At 35.9% G+C, this 21673-nt stretch overlaps 1 protein-coding gene, 1 long non-coding RNA gene and 1 pseudogene across 2 annotated transcripts; all 3 read right to left on the bottom strand.

Moving 5' to 3' along the window:
- The window catches only part of LOC124451224, a 62741-nt pseudogene that overhangs the window by 26063 nt on the left and 15005 nt on the right, over nt 1–21673 (bottom strand).
- Nucleotides 1504–20700, bottom strand: LOC124451660 (serine/threonine-protein kinase/endoribonuclease IRE1-like). The gene is made up of 3 exons (XM_047002267.1): nt 20661–20700; nt 5304–6001; nt 1504–2397 (listed from the first exon to the last, which is right to left on the bottom strand). Exons 2-3 carry the CDS (start codon nt 5574–5576, stop codon nt 1753–1755), a joined length of 918 nt encoding a protein of 305 aa, XP_046858223.1. The 5' UTR covers nt 5577–6001; nt 20661–20700; the 3' UTR covers nt 1504–1752.
- On the bottom strand, nt 4341–4769 carry LOC124451663. Its single transcript, XR_006950605.1, has 2 exons — nt 4662–4769; nt 4341–4595 (listed from the first exon to the last, which is right to left on the bottom strand). It is a non-coding gene; the product is annotated as an uncharacterized LOC124451663 (long non-coding RNA).

The following is a 21673-nucleotide window of genomic DNA, read 5'->3' as shown; positions in this document are numbered from 1 at the left end:
ATTATGCAATGTGACGTCACAAGTTAGATAAATCGGACATAGCATAAACCTCAATATCTCAAGAATTAAAAGTGATATACATAAACTGTTCTAGAAAGTACACTGTCATTTTAAAAGTTCTGGTCATTGCAAACATAAAAATTTTTGTGTCATAGGTCCTTTAAAAGAGCATACTATTTGGTTTGTAAACGAATACAAAATAATTTATAGTCATGTGAAGATTGATGAAGATTAGTTACTATTACAAGCCAATCTTCGCTGCCAAAGTCAAACACGATTGTACAATCCAGAAAATTTAGCTGTCATATGTTACAACTCATTGTAAAATAAGAACGTTTCTAAAATCTTAAATAAATAGATGCAGTACACTCTAGAATAAATCCAAACAACTTAAGAGGCAAAAATGTCAGCCTTCGCCAATTCAAGATACATCTTTCGCACTTATTATACATTATATAAATCGTGTTGTTTTTAATGTTGGTAACGTTGTGTTTAAAAGGTTGCAGTAACTGGAGAAAGCTGTAGCATTGTCCTTTGTCATTTCGAAGTTATTTACGTTCTTTTGTTGTTATAGTATGCTCTTTGCAACGTTGTGTTTAAAAGGCTACAGTAACTGGAGAAAGCTGTAGCATTGTTCTTTGTCATTTAGAAGTTATTTACGTTGTTTTGTTGTTATAGTATGCTCTTTGCGAAGTGAATTCAATGAAATAAAAAAGCCAAAAAGCTCAAAATTTATATAAATGATTTACAAAACTTTAAACTAAAACTCTCACACAACTAATACTGAGCGCTTTCATGTGACATTAATGTGCGGATACCTACCAGATGATATGGGATCTGAGATGATAAAATCAACATAACTTTGCACTATTTTCTATCTGTGGAGTAAATACAAGGTTTTCCAGCAGTTCTAAGATTATTTTAAAACTTTACTCAGTAAATGTGAGTGTGAGAGAGTTTTTAGAATATAGGCAATAGAGAGCGCCGTAGTTAACCTTACGTGTATTTAGGTGTATATTCAATATTCATTTAAGAAATCTTAAATACATAGCACTTGCATTTTAGTTGTATGGATTTAGGCACAAAATAATTGTCATGGTTACAGCGCATGAAATAAGCAAAACATCAGAAAATGAGAACAACTATGAATATTTTTCTATAAAACTAATTAAAATATTATTGAGTCCATTTACAAATTATTAGATGAAATGCTGTCAATCACTCAATCTCATGAAAAAGTTATATAATTTAACTATTTTATGTGGTTCAGTTACGTAATTAATGTGGGATAGTAATACACAAAAGATTCTACTTATGGAATTATGCACAACTCCTGATGGTCAAATTTATGCGATAAGGAGCTCCCAAGAGCCCTAAACACCAATGCCAGACTTTTAGTAATTATAATAATTTTAGAAACACAATTCTTTATCGTAAATGAGTTTATTACTTTGGATGAATGTAGTGCAAAATTTATCAGTGCAGCCAAACATAAAAGTCAACTTTTGATGTGATATTCACCTTCAGTCTTTCTTCAAAACAATTACAATAAAAATTAAATAATCAGGTATATTACATTGTATCAATGAATACCACAGGCTATAGATTCAGCAGAAATGTGGTGAAATCTCATCTAAATACGTCGTGGAAACTGTTTTTCTTTATATCTGTAAAATAAGATCTTTACAGTATGAATGATTTCTTAACAACTACTTTTTTTACTCCTAACAGGTTCTGTTTTGTCTAAATTGTTTATTGATGTAGTTCGCTTTCATTAAAATTAAAAAAGTTCTTGAGTTCTGGTTTGATTTTTAATTCTTCATTTGACCTGACAGCAGCATGTACCCGAAAAGAGAGATTAGGAATTGTTCGGAGAAAATACGCCCTGTAATCGCCAATCTTGTAAAATAATTCTGGTTGTGGTAGAGGTCGATCGTTCCAATGCTGGCGAGTATTTCGAATGAGCCGCAAGCATTCTGCCCATGAAGATGTATAATAGACCTTATGAAGTTTTCCATTTCTCTCGTACGTGCGAAAATAATCATAGACATCCCAATTAATTTGATTTTTCCAAAGTACGCATTCGCTATTCAATTGTTGAACGACACTTGACTGGAGATCATTCATCTTAATCTGATGAAGATTCCCAACTTCACATAACATTTCAAACTTCTCATCATCTGACATGAGAAATGGGTGCTTTAATGCTTCGTTAGAATATGGTCTGTCTTCAGGTTTTAGATTTAGCATCCACGACAGAAGGTCCTTTAATGTTTCATCCTTGATTTCTTTCAAACCAACAGGGTTTCCATTCAGCATGTTGTCCGGTCTATACCGTTGAATTCCAAAAGGATGTTTTCCTTTTGTTGTTACATAATAAGCTACCATCCCTGCATTCTAAAATAATAAAAAGCGTTACATCAAAATGCAATTTAAAGGGGTTATATCACGAATTTTAGCCCCCCTTTTTTATTAGCTTAATTGAAAATTTGGATTATTTGAAGAACTATGACATGTCGCTGGACTTAAACAGATAAATATAAGTTCCTTAATTTTGCCTCCAAAGTCGGGTACTTTTTGCGAATTTTTTACGACGCCATATTGATACTTGTGACGTAGATAGTTGAACACGTCTGTTTCCGTCAATATAATACTATATTATAGGAGGTGATTTTGTTGTCGTTTTTCTTGTGTTAAAAACAAATAATGACAGTATTTTCAATAAAATATTAAAAAACAAGTTGTCCGGAAAGTATGGCTTCAAATCAGTGCTCAGATAATTCGAATTCGATGTCTGAATGCGTATCTGATTCGAGCTCGGAATCCGTGGGTTATGTCGAGCATTTAAACGACTTCGCATATGACGATGAACCGCTCGCAGGAGATGGTGATGAAGTGCATACTCCAGATGATCCCGATGGAATTCTCCTGCGACCTTAGAACAACGAAGTGATGGCGTAATTCCACTCGGTGAATGGTAAGTTGTTGTTTTCTCCTGTTTGTAATATACATAAAGTTACTTTATAAACCACAATGCTCCCACGTTTCAGGTGTAATTGTCAATGCTGTCATACCGATTTGTTAGAAGGCGCATTAGAGTACAGATGCTGTAAGGAAATAGGACCAGCTTTGCAGAAAATGACATTCGATGGCAGCATTGAGAAAATATCATGCATAACACAGCATGCCAAATTTGGGCCTTTAGTTCATGAGGCTGTCCTTGAAAACGTCGGGCCACTATTGAGAGATAGGAATGGACGTGCTTATCGCCGCCAAGCATCACAATCATTAAATATGTAAGATTGTAAATTGTATGAGAAAGAATGTTATCATCAACATTGTTTCATCAACAATAATTAGTCCAACCTTTTTATTTACTTCAGGTACTTGAGAGCTGTGGCATACAGATGGCTGATGCGATGGTTTTGTGGGTCTATGGGATGGGAGAATACTCGGCCTTTACCTGCTTGTGTTTACCACTTTATTCGGAAAGCATATCCAAGTGGCAACACAAAAGGTTACATACCATCAGAGGGGCGATGATGGAAAGGTCTTTTAACTTGTGCACTGTAGAGACTGTCGGCCTTCTTTGCTGAGTTTAGAATGGTCAGGAAATATGCCTAGATGAAAACCAAATAGGAGATACATGGATGCACTATACGGTAAAGAAAATCTTTTCTGCAATGTCAGTCTGGGAAAAAAAAAGAAAAATTATATGGAATTAAATCATAGCATAAATGTAAAAATGGAAAATAGCAAGCCACATGAGATTATCTTATAAGGTCATCACACTTGAGTGCACTGCATCCACAAAGGGCATGTTGGGCATTAAACTACAATAAAAAAAATTATTCATGAAAATTAATTAGTTGCACAATCGAGTGAGATAGTCATCTTCAATCTGACAAGTATACATACCATTCAATGTTATATTAATACTGTAATCATCAAGAAAGGTGTGTATATCAGTGCCCAGATAGGGAGGCTAGAGGGTACTATCACTTGCCTAAGGTGAACCCTCAGGCTGGTGGTGGGAAGGAGGTGCCTTACTTCTCCATTCGAGACAGGCTCCAAGCAATGTCTGACCACTGCCCTATCATCTACCAACTTCAATTTATTCTTTTTCAGTGAAGCATTGACCTCGAGGATGTCCTTTCATTGGAGCTTTGCATTTAGTACATTTGCAAGTACTTTTATTCCCAGAGCTATTTAATATTTGATCTGCATCATCTGTTAGGTCTTGTAACTGCTGTCTTTGCTGTTCCACTAAGGAAAAAATGCAGATCATTACATCCTAAAATAATTGTAAAATAATTCTGGGCCTTTTTCTTCAAAGATGCTTTTGTCTTTTTATACCAGCTTAAAGTCTTTTGTAAAGATGTAAGTTTTTTCTTAAGACGATGGCACGATTTACATGGAGACTGGGATTCACAAATATCTTCACCAACTGCATGTAGTTCTTCTTCAAATGGCGAATCGTTTGCTTCCCCAGTGCATACTTCAACATGCTCAGCTCCATCACTAGTAGATGGTACTTCCTCATCGAGAGAACATGTTTCCTTCAGCGATGGCTTATGGAGAGTATGTCGAATAATCTACAAAACATATATCGAATTTACATATGACAAAAGAAAAATTAACATAAACAAGCGTAAACTTACTTGTCTGCGCTTTCGATCGGTTATTTCGTCCTGTAATGGTTCAGGAATCCCAGCCACGTCAATGGTTGGGATAGCATCTTTCTTCAACCTTCTTTTGAGCTTGACTTGCAAGCTCAAATTAAGGTCAAAACAAGAATCTTCAAAATGCGCAGAACACAGACACGAGGTAGAGGAAGCCTCAAAACCCGGTCTATGTTTACGCACAAAATTTACCCATTTTCTATGTCTTTGCGGCTCTGTTTCTTTATTAGGAAACAGATGCATCGACATTCCTTCTGTTTTTGAATCATTGGCGCAACTAATTTGATTAGGTCCGCCAGCAACACAGCGTTTTCCTCCGCGTTTCTTATTAAGATTACTAGTAGAATACGCCATGTTGATATATGTGTTCAACAATCTACGTCACAAGTCATTAGCATACCATCAAAAAGTTCGCAAAAAAAATGCTGAAAATCGTGACTTTGAACGTCCATAAAATCACTTTCACCAATCCAATTTCAATTATAATTGCAGATTTAAAATCACTGAAATAAGGTCTTTCAATTTAGCTAATAAAAAAGGGGGGCTAAAATTCGTGATATAACCCCTTTAACAACGTTGAGTTTCTTTACAACTTACAAATGTTTACATTCCTACACTTACATATACATCAGACCTTCTTTTGTAACGCGCTTTGTTTACTGAATCATCATCTTCGCAATATGATTCAGGAGCTATCCAATGCTGGGTTCCCATGGAAGAATTGCTTTTATATGTTGTTGTGTCATTCTTCATTATTCGACTCATGCCAAAGTCAGCTATCAGAAATTTGCTTTTTGAGTCTCGCAGAACATTGGAAGGCTTCAAATTCCGATGTAGAATAGGATTTGGGTCGCTATGAAGATCAGCTAATCCTTTTAAAATTTGTCTAAGCATATCAGGAAGAGCTTTTTGAAGATCATGCAAAGTAGAATCTTCCACAAACTTCACCAGTGATTCTTCACATAAGTCTTAGATCAAATAAACATAATCCGTTCCAGTATCTTCTTCTAAGTAGAAATAATTCACAACATATTTCGACTTTTTTGCATTGAATTCATTCAAAATTTTCTTTTCTTGCTGTGCAAGCTGGATAAAGCTATCTCGATGTATTCGTTTGACTGCTTTACCGTAACCATCCTTACCCAGTCCAAGATAAACACGGGTTGCATCACTTCCTTCGCTAATGCAAAATTCTTCTGAGAATATTACACGTACATTGCCCACCACTTTAACCTCAACACTGGGATTGCACCCATATTCAATCAATTTTAAAAACAATTCTCTATGTTTCGTTGATTCATCAATGTATTTCCACTCTTCTAGATAAAAAGATTATAATCAAGGGTTAAAGAAACAAAATAAATACATTAAAATAGCTTAAATTTCCCCAATTAGGAAAGGCGTACACTTTAAAAAAACGTATCAACAATTATTAGACATTTCATAAATTTTTTAACTGGTAACATTCGAGGTTAGCTTATACCAAACAATTAATCACAAAAACTTCTCTCTGCAGTAAGTTCATGAATTTTTCTTAAGGAGCAACTTGCGTTTTTCGAAAATATTAAATTAAAATTTTGAGAACATATACTTTTTAGAGTCTAAAAAATTTTTTATACCGAAAGATAACAAAATAGCTTCATTCAAAACAAAGCCTGCCCTACTTGCACCTGGCAGGAACCGCACCTGCCAGGTGCAAGTAAGAATGGGAAAATCAAACGACATTTGTGATGACGCTTGAAGGAAAAGATATCCACTCTCTTTTGAAAACTTATGCTGAACTTTATGAACGATGGGCATCCAACTAAGCGGTCGTACAACTAAATATAACAAAACAAGAAAGCGCTTAAGCATTGGGGCATGGAACGTCTTAAACAAAGCCTGCCCTACTTGCACCTGCCTGGGTCGTACTATACGGTACGTAAGCGGTCGTACATAATAGCAATAAGTGTCGTAAGTGTCGAAATAAGTTACATAAGTGTCGTACATAATTGGACAATACCACGTGGACATAGCCGCATTGAGTGAGACCAGACTTGCAGATGAAACTCAACTGGAAGAGGTCGGTGGTGGCTACATCTTCTACTGCATGGGGAAACCGGAAAACGCCCCAAGAGACTCAGGCGTGGGATTTGCCATACGCACTCACATGGCATCAGCGATCGCTACATGACCCTGCGGCTGAAACTCCAGAAAGACTTCAACGCTACAATTGTCAGCGCCTACGCCCATACAATGACAAACCCAGATGAAGTGAAGGAAGCTTTCTATGAAGAGCTCAACCAGCTACTCTCCACTGTTGACCACAGAGACAAACTCATCATCCTTGAAGACTTTAACGCACGAGTTGGAGTAGACTACAGCATATGGCCAAACATCCTGGGTCGCCATGGAGCTGGTAAGTGCAACTACAATGGCCTGATGCTACTATCTCTGTGCGCACAGCACGAGCTAACCATTACTAACACTCTCTTTCAACAAGCTGACAAGCTGAAGAACACATGGATGCACCTTCGCTCCAGACAGTGGCACATGCTGGACTACGTAATCGTCCGCCAGAGGGACCGCAGAGACGTGCACATCACACGCTGCATGCGTGGTGCCGACTGTTGGTCTGATCACCGCCTGCTACGGAGCAAGATGAACATCCAGCTCGCCAGAAAGAACAAATCAGCAAGAGAGAAGCCACTGAGGAAGTTGAATGTAGCTCGCATTCCACCCAACAAAGAAGAGCTGCAAGAGATGCTGGAGGTAGCCCTGGGAAACATTAACATCACGGGCAAAGATATAGAGGAAGACTGGAGCACTTTCAAAGAAGCCGTCTACAACTCTGCAGCGAGTGTCCTTGGATACGTTGAGCGAAAACATCGAGACTGGTTTGACGAGAATGACGCTGAGATCAACGGGCTTATTGACAGGCTCCATAAGGCTCACAGCGACCTTATAGGGGACAAAGCTTGCGAGAAGAAGAAACAAGACTACCAGCAACTGAGGCAGCATGTGCAACACAAGCTGCGGGAATTGAAGAACGCCTGGTGGGAAAAGAAAGCCGAAGAAATCCAAGTAGCAGCTGATGCTCACGACTCAAAAAAGCTCCACGATGGCCTCCGCGCGGTATACAGTCCAAAATCGTCAGGCTCTACCCCCATCAGGTCTGCAGACCGAACGACACTGCTAACAAACAAAGCTGACATACTTCCACGCTGGGCTGAACACTTCAACAAACTGCTGAATAGAGAGTCACAGATGAAAGAAGAAGCCACTGAGTCCCTCCCCCAGCTGCCAATCAAAGAGGAAATTGCCGACCCACCCACCAGAGACGCGGTTGCGAAAGCCCTCAAGCAGACAGGGTCTGGAAAGGCTCCTGGCATTCCAGTTGACGTCTACAAAAACGGAGGCCAGGCACTCCTGGACGAACTGACATCCCTGTTCCAGGAGGTTTGGAAAGTTGTCAAGGTCCCCCAGGACTTCAAAGAGGCTGCCGTCGTGCACATCTATAAGAGGAAAGGCGATAAGACCTCATGTGACAACCATCGAGGCATATCCCTCCTCTGCATCGCAGGCAAGAGTTTGGCCCGAGTAGTCCTCAACAAGCTAATCACAAATGTTGCCGAGGCCATCGTCGCTGAATCTCAGTGTGGTTTCCGGGCAGGCCGGGGAACTACTGATATGGTTTCGCTATTCGCCAGTTGCAGGAAAAGTGCCGCGAGCAAGACAAGGAACTCCACATGGTCTTCGTAGACCTAACTAAGGCATTCGACACCGTTAATCGGGAAGGCCTTTGGAGGATCCTGGGAAAATTTGGGTGTCCAAAGAAGCTAGTCTCTCTGGTAGCCTCCTTTCACGATGGCATGCAGGCAAGAGTCCAGGAAAGTGGGGGAGATCGGACCCATTTCCCGTGAAGAACGGTGTGAAGCAAGGTTGTGTTCTTGCCCCCACTCTCTTCTCCATCCTGCTCGCAGCGATGCTGCTCGACGCCTTCCGTGACTTCGACAAAGGGGTGTACATTCAGTTCAGTACTGATGGAAAGCTCTTCAGCCTCAGAAGACTTCAGGCCAAGACCAAAGTCTACGAGGCACTCCTGCGTGAATTTCTCTTCGCAGATGACTGTGCACTAGCTGTTCACTCCCATGAAGACATCCAGTGCATAACAGACCGCTTCGCAACTGCATGAGATCGCTTTGGGTTGACCTTCAGCCTGGGCAAGACTGAGACCCTGGTCCAGCTTCCACCATCCCAGACTAGTGACACCTCACCACCACATCCTGTCATCATTAATCACACCAACATCAAGACTGTTGACAAATTCTGCTACCTTGGCAGCAACATCAGCAACAATGGTTCCCTGGACGCAGAGGTAACGCTGCGTATTGCAAAGGCCAGTGCTGCTTTCTGCAGACTAAAGAGAAGACTCTGGCAGGAACACGGCATCAAGATCGTCACCAAAATTGCTGTGTACAGGGCTGTGGTCCTGAGTGTTCTGCTGTACTGCTGTGAAACCAGGACCACTTATCGCAGGCACATACAACAGCTGGAGCAGTTCCAACAGCGCTGCCTGAGAAAAATCCTCCGCATCAAGTGGCAGGACAAAGTGTGCAACCTTGAAGTCCTTGAAAGGGGTGGACTCCCCAGCATTGAGAGTTTGATAATCAAAGCTCAAGTCCGATGGACAGGCCATGTCGTAAGGATGGATTACATCAGAATCCCAAAGATGCTGCTGTATGGTCAGCTACAAGACGGGAGCCGTGTCCAAGGAAGACCGCTGAAGAGATACAAAGACACCCTTAAAGTCAACATCAAGAGCTGCAACATAGACCCAAACACCTGGGAGGAGTTCGCGGGAGACAGACTGCAGTGGAGGCATTTATGCTCCCAGGGCGTTCGGAACTTCGAAGCCAGTAGAGAAGCCGCCATCAAGGAGAAGAGGGCCCGAAGGAAGCAACGCTCTGCCCCTCTTGTCTCGTACCCCTGCAGCGTTTGCGGACGTTCGTGTGCATAACAAATTTGCCTCCATTCACACATGAGGTCCCACTCTCGCAGATAGACCTGCATGCCTACCCATCTGTCGCCCCGACAGGAGAGTCCATCATCATAATCTTAAAGAAGTCATAAGAAATTTGATGAAAAGTAGACGAACGTTTGGGTTCGGATCAAGCTTTCGTGGGCCCCAGGCAGTTCAAAAACTATCTCTTCTTTCTAACGAACATCTTTTATCCACAAAACGTTGTTATTTTCAACAATGATTTTCTTACAATGATGAGTCCAACGTTTCTTACGATGTGTTTTACTTACATAAAATTTCATCCCATTCGTAGTTTGTAATAAAATGCTTAGTTGACATCTAATGGAGGCACTCCAAATTTTGACTGTAATATAAAGTTTTATTTTTGCTTTACTTTTGCCACACGAAGACAATAGTACCTTTAAAAATATTTACTTTGCGCGGGGCCCTCAAAATCACTCGTCACGTGGTCAACGCCAACAAGGCCCTCCCCATGATCCAGCCCAGAGAACGTTTGATTTTCTACTACAAATAACATGTCATTCAGAAATAGAGATGTTAAATAAAGACGTTAACCAGTCTATGTTATATAGTATGGTCTCAAAGGTTTATGGATTGTGGTACTGCTAGGGGGATATGTGGCACTCCCTCTAAAATAGTTTTGAGGCATGGGGGCAGATTAGCCTCCTCCCTCTAAATTTTTATTTTGTCCTTAGTTATCACGCACAGATATTTTTATCTCACTTTCGTACAGTAAGAAAAACTTAAAAACTTAAGATTTTAAAATTTTGAATTTAAGAAGCCCTTGCAAAGACAATCACCATTAATTCATGTCAATATTTTACTGTATATAATTTACCTATATATAAATAAATTACCACTGCATCACATTACTATCATATATGTTGTATCATATACATAATATTGTCACTAATACTAAAGATGACATCACGTGATGTTGAAACATGTTTATTTTGGAAAACTCCAATGTTTACTTAAGTTGTTTACTAATCAGTAAAAGGCAACAAAATGTACGCTCTCGTACCTGTTCTTTCATAAGATGCCCCAAACTTAGAACTAAAATAATCCGTTGAGTGTTTAAAGCACAAAGATCTTTAAAATCATCAGTAAAATGTTCCTTCAGAATAGTGACTAGGGATATACGAGGCGGAAAGAAAATTCTTATTATAAATATTAAAGACCAAGGATAAATGCAATTCACAAGAAAACTCCATGTCTGTATACTTTGTGATTGTGTGTGTTTTTGTTTCTTTCGTGATTTCCACTTATTCCACTTCAAACCATCTTATCCCACACATACTTTCACCTTTTTAATCCAACCATATAATTTAATATTATGTAAATAGCTATTATATATATAAATCCCTTTATACTTGTAATTCAATACTGTCTGATGATATCTTGAGAACCAAAACGAAACGTTACGCTACTAAATAAATATTCCTTTTTATACGTCATTTTTGTATTGAATGGGTTTTTTAAAAGCACTTTGCTGAGCTTTAATATTTATAGTAAGTAAAATGTTTATTGTTTTCTTTACAATTGTCACAAATTGAAACTGTACTTGGACGTTGTATCAACCCCAACATCATGATGATAAATTTTATTTTAACCATTGAGAACACAGAAAGTGAGAATTAATATTATTCAATATTTTAATCAAGAAAATATTATTCAAGAAAATTTAATTCCTCAATTCAAAAGAACTTATGTCAAAATCGTAAAAGTTTTATTGATTTTCATCACAGTTATTGACATGACGTCATGATGATGTTTTTACATACGGGAATTGTTGACAGTATATAACATTTTCTGTCTTTAAGGTCATATGTACATAATAAACGTAAAAAATGATCTCTCACATTTTTCAACTAATGACCATAAAAGCCAAATGGTGCTTTTATACACCTGAATTATTAACAGCATACAAAACCTATTTCCACGATATTAAATTGTATTTACAATTCTTGAAAGCATGTCAAAAGAAAGTCACTGTATAATTTCATCAAAATAATCTTTATCTACAACAACACCATATTATCAAATGACTCACAATGAATGAGTTGTCGACAATCTTTCATTTCTTTGCAGTGAACGTCTTATTTATAATATTATATAATAGCCGGAAGAATTTAAGCAATTTCATTAGTCGAGAGCTATGATCTATAAGAGGACAGACGCACGGAATTGAGGTCACAGAAAATTCCTTGTTTTTAAATGACAAACGAACGGAGAATTTATTTGAATATTTACATGAATATATCCCTGAATGGGCAAATAAAGAAATTAAGAATGCCTAGTTGAAGCATTGGACGCATTTGAGCAAAAAGAAAAAAAACCCCGGTTTTCAAACATTTTATATTCCCGGCGGCTCGTGGCCACTCAGTTTTTATCACAATGACGCCATACCCGTGTATCTATAACTGCATAGACAACTGTTAAATGTTATCTATTTGTTAAATAAAAATAACCAAATTATCTAACCATACATTTCTATTAAAAAGTAAATCATCAACATGAAATTTGTTCAGAGATACAATACATAATAATAAGTTTGACAGAGCATCTTACAGTAGTAGTCTAATCTAGAGGATGCCCTGTTTAAATGACAATTCATTTATGAAGACTACAAGTAGAATCTTAGAAAGGAAAAAATAAATATTCATGATCAATTAGTATAGAAGCGCTCATTTTAAATACAAGTCATTTGTGTTATAAAAAGCAATTATACATCGTTTCAGATTATTGCATAAACATAGATAATGTTTTACATTCTTTAATAGCAAGAGGTAAGACATTCCAAGAAAGTGTACAGATAAAATTAAAAGATCTTTTGCAAAATTGGTCCAAATTTATTTTTGTTAAATATAAATAATTTCTTAAAAATTGCCTGGTAGAATAAGTTTACTTCTTCTGTAGAAAACTATAGTAGTTGAAAACATGCAACTATCCTTAGGACCATCAACATCTATGTGCAATTTTCTCAAAAGATTTGTGAATTTACTATTAAAGTTTGAGTTGATGTATTTATTCAGGAACATTAAGTTTTAAAAATTGAATTCTGCAAAATAATCTCCCAACTAAAGCTAAAGTTCCTGTATTGGAATGCATAGTTATATTAGGCCAAAGGTGAAATCCATCGTCAAATTTAGCGCATACTTTACCACTCTTTAAATCTACAGCAAGCAATGGCCCACGAGACTTTCCAATGTAAAAAGATTTGTGTACGATTAGGTTGAGGCCCAATAACTTTTCACTGACATTATGCAAAATGGCATTCACATCACCATTCTCGTGAACATTAATTACATAAATGACCATACTTTTCAAGGGGTTGCAAAATTCTATGACTGCTTGTTTACTATCACTTATACAGCAGTTGAACTGTACATCATTTACAGTTATCTGTTCGTCAACAAATTTTTCATTGACAGCTGTTATGGGTATTTCTGCAGTATGCCAAGGTTTCAAGTAAAGTTCATTGTTGTTATTTTCCCATTTCCATAATGTGTAAACTGTTTTGTTTACAGTTAAAATAACAGTATTATCAGGTGATACAGCTGCTGCTTTAAATTTTGAACTATCAACAGGAAGTCTTTTGTTGTATTGTATCTCACCCTTGGTAATTCTAACAACTTGAACAAAATCTTCTTCTTTGTCAATACAAACTAAGACATCACCAAATGTTAAGATTTTCTTAGGTTTAAATCCAATGTTAACATGCTTTGCTTGAGTAGAATCTACATAAATTTCAGACGAAGTTGATATCTTCATAAAATGATCAGAACCATCCCATATCCACAGTAAACCATGCGACCACCAACATCCTTTTGCATCCTTCATTTGCATTGGTACAGTTTGAATAATAGTGCAACGTTCAATGCTCCAAATATGAATGTTGATGTGGTCACCAACAGCGAAAGCAGCAAAAAAAGATCCATCCGGTGAAAAACAACAACATTTAATTATAAATTTCTCAAAGATAAATGAAGGTTTCAAAGGATGATCAGTTTTGAAAATTTTAAGCTTAGAAAAATACGGCACAACGTAAAATTCCTTAAACGAGATTGGATGGACTTTGTTAATACTCATATGAGCACATTGACACCCAACACTTGGTAAACAAAACTCAATTTCTCCTTGATCATTGTATTTTGTGAACTGAGTGATTTCAGAAAGCTTTAAATTCTGGCTTGTATGATAAAAAATACAATCACGATAATGGTGTGTTATCATTGAATCGAAAGTTACTGAATATTTCTTTTCACTTGAAAAAATATCGATTGCATTTGGGAATTGAAAAACATACGAAGTCTTGACGAATTGTGCAACAAAGAACTCTGAATATTTATCGGTGCATTGTAGTTTTTGGTAATCAACAACGCAGCGTCGATCAATTCTTTGTAAAGTTACTGAATTCCATACAGTGAACACTTCTTTAGGAAGTTCAATGTAATTTTTTACATGATCTGCTGTAATGTACAAGCCAGAATCTAAGAAAGAGCAACGATTAACGACATCATCTGACTGTAAACATAATAACAAACGTTCATTGTTAACGTCCCACAACTTTACTTCAGTAGATCCATCACTAGTTACTAGTCTATTACCGGTAGATGAAAAGGAACAACAACAGATGTTTCCACGTACAAAACAAGATTCCTTTAATGTTGAATAGTCATAGATGTCATACAGGGACATAATTGTGTTAACATTATTCATACGACATTCATCATCCCACTTATCCAACCTTGAATCATCAAGTGCATTGCCGAGAATGCATCGTTCTTCAAATCCAGGTAGTTCAAAAATAGATATTTGACCATTTTCATATCCTACAGCAAGAAGTTCTTCATTGGACGACAAACAATGAGATGTAACGTTAGCACGCAAGGAGACAGTCAAATGATGATGGTTTATTAAATATGTTAAGTTTAAATTCTCAAACCAAACAACCTTTCCTTGTTTCAATAAATCCCTTGACAATAATCTTTTTTCGTTACTGCCATGAATTCTGTTTGCAATAATTTGTAAACAAATTACGCTATTATCAAAAAGAAATGACATCTTTTTTGTCATAAACAAATGAAACACTAGTTCCTCAAATACATCTTTTTTCAAGAAGGCTTGTTGTTTCTTAAAGATTCCAACTAATTCAGACATAATGGTTTTCATGATAATGCCTTTCACAACCCTTAACCTCGCACAAACCACTTTGACATCTACTGCCCAGGTTAAGTCAACATTTTCGCCACATTCTATCATATGATAGATTCCATTCTTCAAAGCATATTTAATCATAGCAGTGTCCATCTGATCTTCAAAAATGTTCATCGACTTGATTTGTTCAAACACTTTCTCACAAGCATGCCATAAGAACTTATGACCATTTTTTGGATTAACTGTAAACTCATGCTGTTCGTAACCATCTGATTTCAACCAATCAATTAGCGATATGTGATACACGGTTAAACAGTCATCGTAAACTGGCAAAATTTGCGATATTAGTTCAATGAATTTATTGCAGACTTCAAACTTGATGTCACCAGAAAAACCTAAATAGCTAAACATTAAAGTTAATGGTAAAAACTCCCGACAGGCAGCCAACAATTGAAGAAATTGTATGAAAGTAGTTTCTGAGACAACAGAATTTCCTGGACTTTTCTTCGTTAACAATTCTTTCACTCTTTTAAATTGCTTTGTGTAAACACCGCTTAACCCACTAGGTACTAATTTTTGAATGTTTTCGTAAGTAAGGTCAACATTTTTTTCTTTCAAGCTCAGTTGCGCGTAGTAAGCATAAAGAAATGATCCCTCACATTTTATAACTAATGAATATAGATTGTAGTAATCATTCTGCACCCGATAATTCAATTGATGTCTCAAATACTTGTGCAGGTCTTCTTCGTTGTTTATATCACGAGGATGAGTTGTAATTTCCACAGGATTCATGTCTTTCAACGCCTTTTGAACAGGAAGTTCTGGACGACTGGTGATGAGGATTTTAATCCATTTAGGCAGTCGGTCAAACTCTTCTGCAATCAATTCCAGCAATTCACTTTTGCCATCAATTTGGCTTTCATCTAAGGCATCAATAACCAAAAGCATTGGTTCATGATCTTCAAATGAATGCAATGGATTATTTAATAAAACAAGGAATGCATCGGTGACTGATTCGTAGGAATGTTTTCTCTGTAATTCTTCATTCACTTTAGGTTTGAAATCTAATATTGTATCACACATGCTACTGGCCAAAGATTCAATCAATATTTGAGGATTTTTATAATCTGATCTATTATATCTGCAGAAATGAGAAGCAGCAAGTTTCTTCTTTTCAGAATATCGTCGACACACCTCAGCAGCAAACACACTTTTACCAACGCCAGGACCGGCAATCAAAATCATGACATTAGAAGCATCTTTACTTCTATTGTTAAACCAAGTTGTGAGTCTTTCAAATAACCATTGTCTAGTGCCTTCAAGGTATTTCTTGTTAAGATCTTCTATAAGACCTTTGAAATTACACTTCGCAAGATTCGAACTTGTTTTTCCCCGTAACATTTCTCTTGCTTCTATTACATCCGATTTTGTTGCCATCTCTTGTTTCATTTCTGCTACATCAGCTTTTATTGCCATCACTTGTGTAATTTGAGCTTCATCAGCTTTTGTTGACATCACTTGTGTAATTTCAGTTACATCAGCTTTTGCTGACACAATTTCTTTAATTTCCTTCACGTCATTTTTTATATCTTCCACATCTTCTTTTGTTTTCTCAGCAACAGTACACCAGTTTTTTAACATTTCAATATAATTTGCTTCATCGGCAGTGAGAGGAGCTTTCTTTACTTCATCTATTTCAGTTTGTTGAATACCCAAACCAACCAATGCTTTTGAAATTTCCTGCCATAAATGCTCAAACTCACTGTCATCTACACTAGTTGTAGTTATGTGACCGTAGACTTTGTTTCGATAAAACTTTATTCTTGCAATATTTGCTGAGAGTGAAGTATCTGAAGAGGAAGGAAGATTATCCCATCCACTATGTGGCGCTGTTAGACCACATATGTTACGCAATAAGACAGTCAATAATGAAATATCAAAGCTTTCAATGTCAGGTGAACCAGTCGACGGGTAAAGAAGGTTCCATTGCTCTTTGTTGACAACATTTTTTTTTTTTAACGATTCCAATTTCTTTTTGTTAAAAGCATCATTAAGTTTATCTTTCAAGTTTGATGATTGAAGGTTTATAATAAATTGCAATGTTTTTTTTAAGGCTTGGGTTGCTTTATTGATTAAAAGTTTACTTAAACGAGATCCATTCTCCTCAATCTTTAATTTTTTAGGTGGGGAAGCCATTTTTTATTCTAGAAATGAGGAATGAGTTTGCGAAAAAAGGTATAACTTTAAATGTACAAAATGTTCACAAAAGTTAAAAGGATAAATTAAAAATAGTACTACAAGTCATTTATAAAGACTTGTGTGCTTCATTTCTCTTCCTCCATAAAAATTAAGTTCACTGCCTAGAGACATGACTCGTAATTGATCTTACATCAAGGCATTAAAATAGTAGACTTGCGCGAGAGGCAGTAACTACCTCGATATAATAACTCCTAGTTAATAAATAATATATCTTATTTGTCTAACAATCGTGTGGTGAAGAGATACGTCGTTCTTTTAACAGGATATATCAAACTGGTTTGCTGTGTTCTATGACTATTTGCTTATTAACATTTTGATAGGACTATATTGCAGATGATTCTGATCCAATTTATATTTTTGCTAGACTGCAGTTTAGCGGACACCCGAAGCGCTTGTGACCGCGGGCTCGTTTTTGCTTGGGATTATAGGGTAGGGTTTGGGTCAGCGTCCAAGGTGTCCGCTAAACTGCAGTAGACCTCATAGGACCATAGATTGACTCTAATCATAAATTTAAATTATTCGTCATTTTTGACAATCTGTTAAATCCAAATCGTCATCATTACTAATTGAAATGAAAATAAAGAAAACTATTTCCTATCTGCTTTACATTTTCCTCACCAAAACACAGAACACAGGGTGAGAGATAAACAACTCGACATATGAATAAAATACAGAACAAAATACAAGTATGGACTGCACAGAGTATCAAGTTCCTTGTATTTTTTGCCCAAACGAGGTATATTTGACGTCTATATATCACCAGTAAAGCGTATAAATGAATGATATTTTCAGTTGCAAGGTTTTGACTATAGTCACTAAAACAAAGTGAAGATTATACGCTCTAAAGCATAGGTAATTGAAGAACAAAATAAATATTGACTTTAATTAAAACAATTCTTTTCGTGATCGTTTGCATATACGACTATCACCGATGACACAGCCGAGGATATCACGACGAAGAAACATTGCCTGCCTCACTGCCTTACTCAGACACTTTTTCAGAATGGCATAGTGGTTGCCGCGCATGCACAGCGGCTACCAACAAAAACTAACCACCGATAAGTTATATTATTGTTATAACAATGTATAATTTGACGTCTACAACTTCTTCCCCCACAAAAAATGTTGTTGCTCCCCCAAATTTTACATCCTAGCCACATGCCTGCTCATTGTGATAACATTTAAAACGTGATTCCGTTTGAAGATGCTACGAGAACTTCTAAAAACTTAACAATTGATGAATGTCTTCTGCATGATGAGATAACATTAGAAAAGTACAAATAATACACAAATCATTCATTGCTTTTTCTATAAACTTTAATTTTGCAATTTTCATGTGTCCAAATGTGGAGGCGCCGGCCCCTATTATATTACTAGCACCAGGCAAAATGCTACCTTAATTCAGGAATATCTAAGACAGGATTTAAATGCCAATAATTGAAACACGATTTTGAAACTGTGAATGGATTTTTTCTTTTTATTAATCGAAAATTCCATACAGGTATATTCCTGTGTAAGTCAGTTCATATTATAAAAAGTCTTTGTTATTAAATAAACCTTTGTAAATCATGAATACATGGCGGAAATCAACTGCACGCAATTATAATTACTTATGATCAATAAAGGCACTGTAGAAACAACAGTAAAGGATGCAATAAAAGTAAACCCTAAAACTGTTAAACAAACATGATCAAAAGTATAATTTTAAAAGCTCACTGTATTGCATGAATCAACATTTCACAAAAAAAGATTCGGTTGCGTTTTTTCTCTGTGTAAATATGTTCTTCCCGTGTTTAACATTTCACTTTTTTGCACATTTGTTGGACATGCTTGTCCCCTTCCCCTACATAAATTTCACCTCATCACTTTTTCCAAAAGCAAATATAGTTTATTAAGAAAAATTCAACGTCCTACATGTAGAAAATACAACCATGTTATTCTTCCTCCCCATACCTTTGAACAGGTTTTTGCTTTCCTTTACCATGCATCTTGTTGTCAATCGTTAGAAAGTTGGTATATGAATTTAGATATGATTTCTCATGCATGTTTAGTCATACTTTATCGAAATGCTGCTTTAGCTAATTTGTTATGTCGGTAATGTAGTTCTAAAATATCGCTTAATTTTTCTAAAATTACTTCCGTTTTAGAAGTAAGACGACCGTGTGAACAAAATTATACTTGCTTTTGTTCTTTACATGTCACATACTCAACAAACGGATGAGAGATTTAATATAAACAACGCGACCACATACATATCAGATTAAAAATGGTGATGAAAGTTTATACCATATTGTAATATCAAATTTTATCCTTGTGAGTTTTGTTACATATACACATTTGAACAACGAACGAAGATGAAAAGTGAGTCAGGATCTCCTTCAACAAACAGTATTAAAACGCATTAATGACGTCTATGTGTAGAACATTCTAGTTATATAACTGAGTATACACCACTGACTAAAAACAATTGTTATAGAAATAAAAATACATAAATAAGAACGTCATCAGAGTGCATAATGACATTGAGATTAGTCAAATTCCAAAGGACTGCTGCTAAATCTTATAAAGTTTCACAATTTTTAACTCAGGAATAAAGAATCACCTATCTAAGACAGGATTTGAATGTAAATGATTAAGACACGATTTTCGAAACTGTGAACGGATTTTTTCACTTCATTACTAAAAAATTCCATACATGTATATTCTTGCATAAGTCACTTCATATTATAAAAGATCTTTGTTATTAATTAAAACTTTGTAAATCATGAATACATTTCAAACATCAGCTGCAAGAAATTGTAATTATTTATATGTTCAATAAAAACACTGTAGATACAACAGTAAAGGATGCAATAAAGTAAACCCTAAATCTGTTATAAAAACATGATAAAAAGTATAATTTTAAAAGCACACTGTGTTGCATGAATCAACATGTCACAAAAATAGATTCGGTCGCGTTCTTCCTCTGTATGTAATTTATTCTTCCTGTGTGTAACACTTGCTTACTTTTCCAATTTTCTTACTTTAAAAAATGGTTTGTTGTATAGAACTATCAACATTTTGCTAGACACACAGAGATTAGTCAAAAGTTGCGTCAGCAAAGAAGGGAGGTTATGCATGATTGGACATGCTATACTCCCTACATAAATTTTCACAGATTCCAATTTTTTCCATAGACAAGTATGCTATTTCTCCTCTCCCATACCTTTGAAAAGACTTTGCTTTCCTTTACCATGCAGCTTATTGTCAATAGTTAGAAACTTGGTATATGAATTTAGATATGATTTCTCATGAATGTTTAGTCATACTTTATCGAGATGTTACTTTAGCTAATTTGTTATGTCGGTAATGTAGTTCTAAAATATCGCTTAATTTTTCTAAAATTACTTTTGTTTTAGAAGTAAGACGACCGTGTGAACAAAATTATGCTTGCTCTAGTTCTTTACATGTCACATACTCAACAAACGGATGAGAGATTTGATATAAACAACGCGACAACATACATATCATATTAAAATGGTGATGAAAGTTCATACCTTATTGTAACATCAATCTTTTATCCTTGTGAGCTTTGTCACATAAACACATTTGAATAACGAAGGAAGATGAAGAGTGAGTCAGGGTCTCCTTCAACAAACAGTATTAAAACACTTTAATGACGCCCATGTAGAATATTCCAGTTATATAATTGAGTATACATCACTGACTAAAAACAATTGTTATAAAAATAAAAATACATAAATAAGAACCTCATGCAGAGTACATAATAACAGTGAGATTGGACAAATTCCAAAGGACTGCTGGTAAATCTTATAAAGTTTCACAAGTTTTAACTCAGGAATAGAGAATCACCTATCTAAGACAGGATTTGAATGCCAATGATTGAGACACGATTTTCGAAACTTTGAATGGATTTTTTCACTTCATTACTAAAAAATTCCATACATGTATATTCTTGCAGAAGTCAGTTCATATTATAAAGAAACTTTGTTATTAGATAAAACTTTGTAAATCATGAATACATTTTAAACATCAGCTGCAAGAAATTGTAATTATTTATATGTTCAATAAAAAACACTGTAGATACAACAGTAAAGGATGCAATAAAAGTAAATCTTAAATTTGTTATACAAATATGATCAAAAGTATAATTTTAAAAGCACACTGTGTTGCATGAAACAACATTTCACAAAAATAGATTCGGTCGCGTTCTTCCTCTGTGTGTTAATTTATTCTTCCTGTGTTCAACATTTGCTTAGTTTTCAAATTTTCTTACTTTAAAAAAAACGGTTTGTTGTATACAACTATCAACATTTTGCTAGACATACAGAGATAAATCAAAAGTGGCGTCAGCAAAGAAGGGAGGTGATGCCTGATTGGACATGCTATCCTCCCTACATAAATTTTCACAGATTCCCATTTTTTCCATAGACAAGTATGCTTTTTCACCTCTCCCATACCTTTGAACATGCTTTGTTTCCTTTACCATGCAGCTTATTGTCAATAGTTAGAAAGTTGGTATATGAATTTAGATATGATTTCTCATGCA

This window comes from Xenia sp. Carnegie-2017, unplaced genomic scaffold (assembly GCF_021976095.1).
Source record: "Xenia sp. Carnegie-2017 unplaced genomic scaffold, XeniaSp_v1 HiC_scaffold_24, whole genome shotgun sequence".
Classification (NCBI taxonomy): Eukaryota; Metazoa; Cnidaria; class Anthozoa; order Malacalcyonacea; family Xeniidae; genus Xenia; species Xenia sp. Carnegie-2017.
This window is presented reverse-complemented; position numbering and strand designations above follow the sequence as displayed.

Bases quoted from the DNA above. Each gene is read 5' to 3' on its own strand.
- LOC124451660 (XM_047002267.1), bottom strand. From the start codon at position 5,576: ATGCTTAGACAAATTTTAAAAGGATTAGCTGATCTTCATAGCGACCCA. The intron at 2,398-5,303 runs GTAAGTGTAGGA...TTATTATTTTAG, and splicing joins AAAGAAGGTCTGATGTATAT to AATGCAGGGATGGTAGCTTA.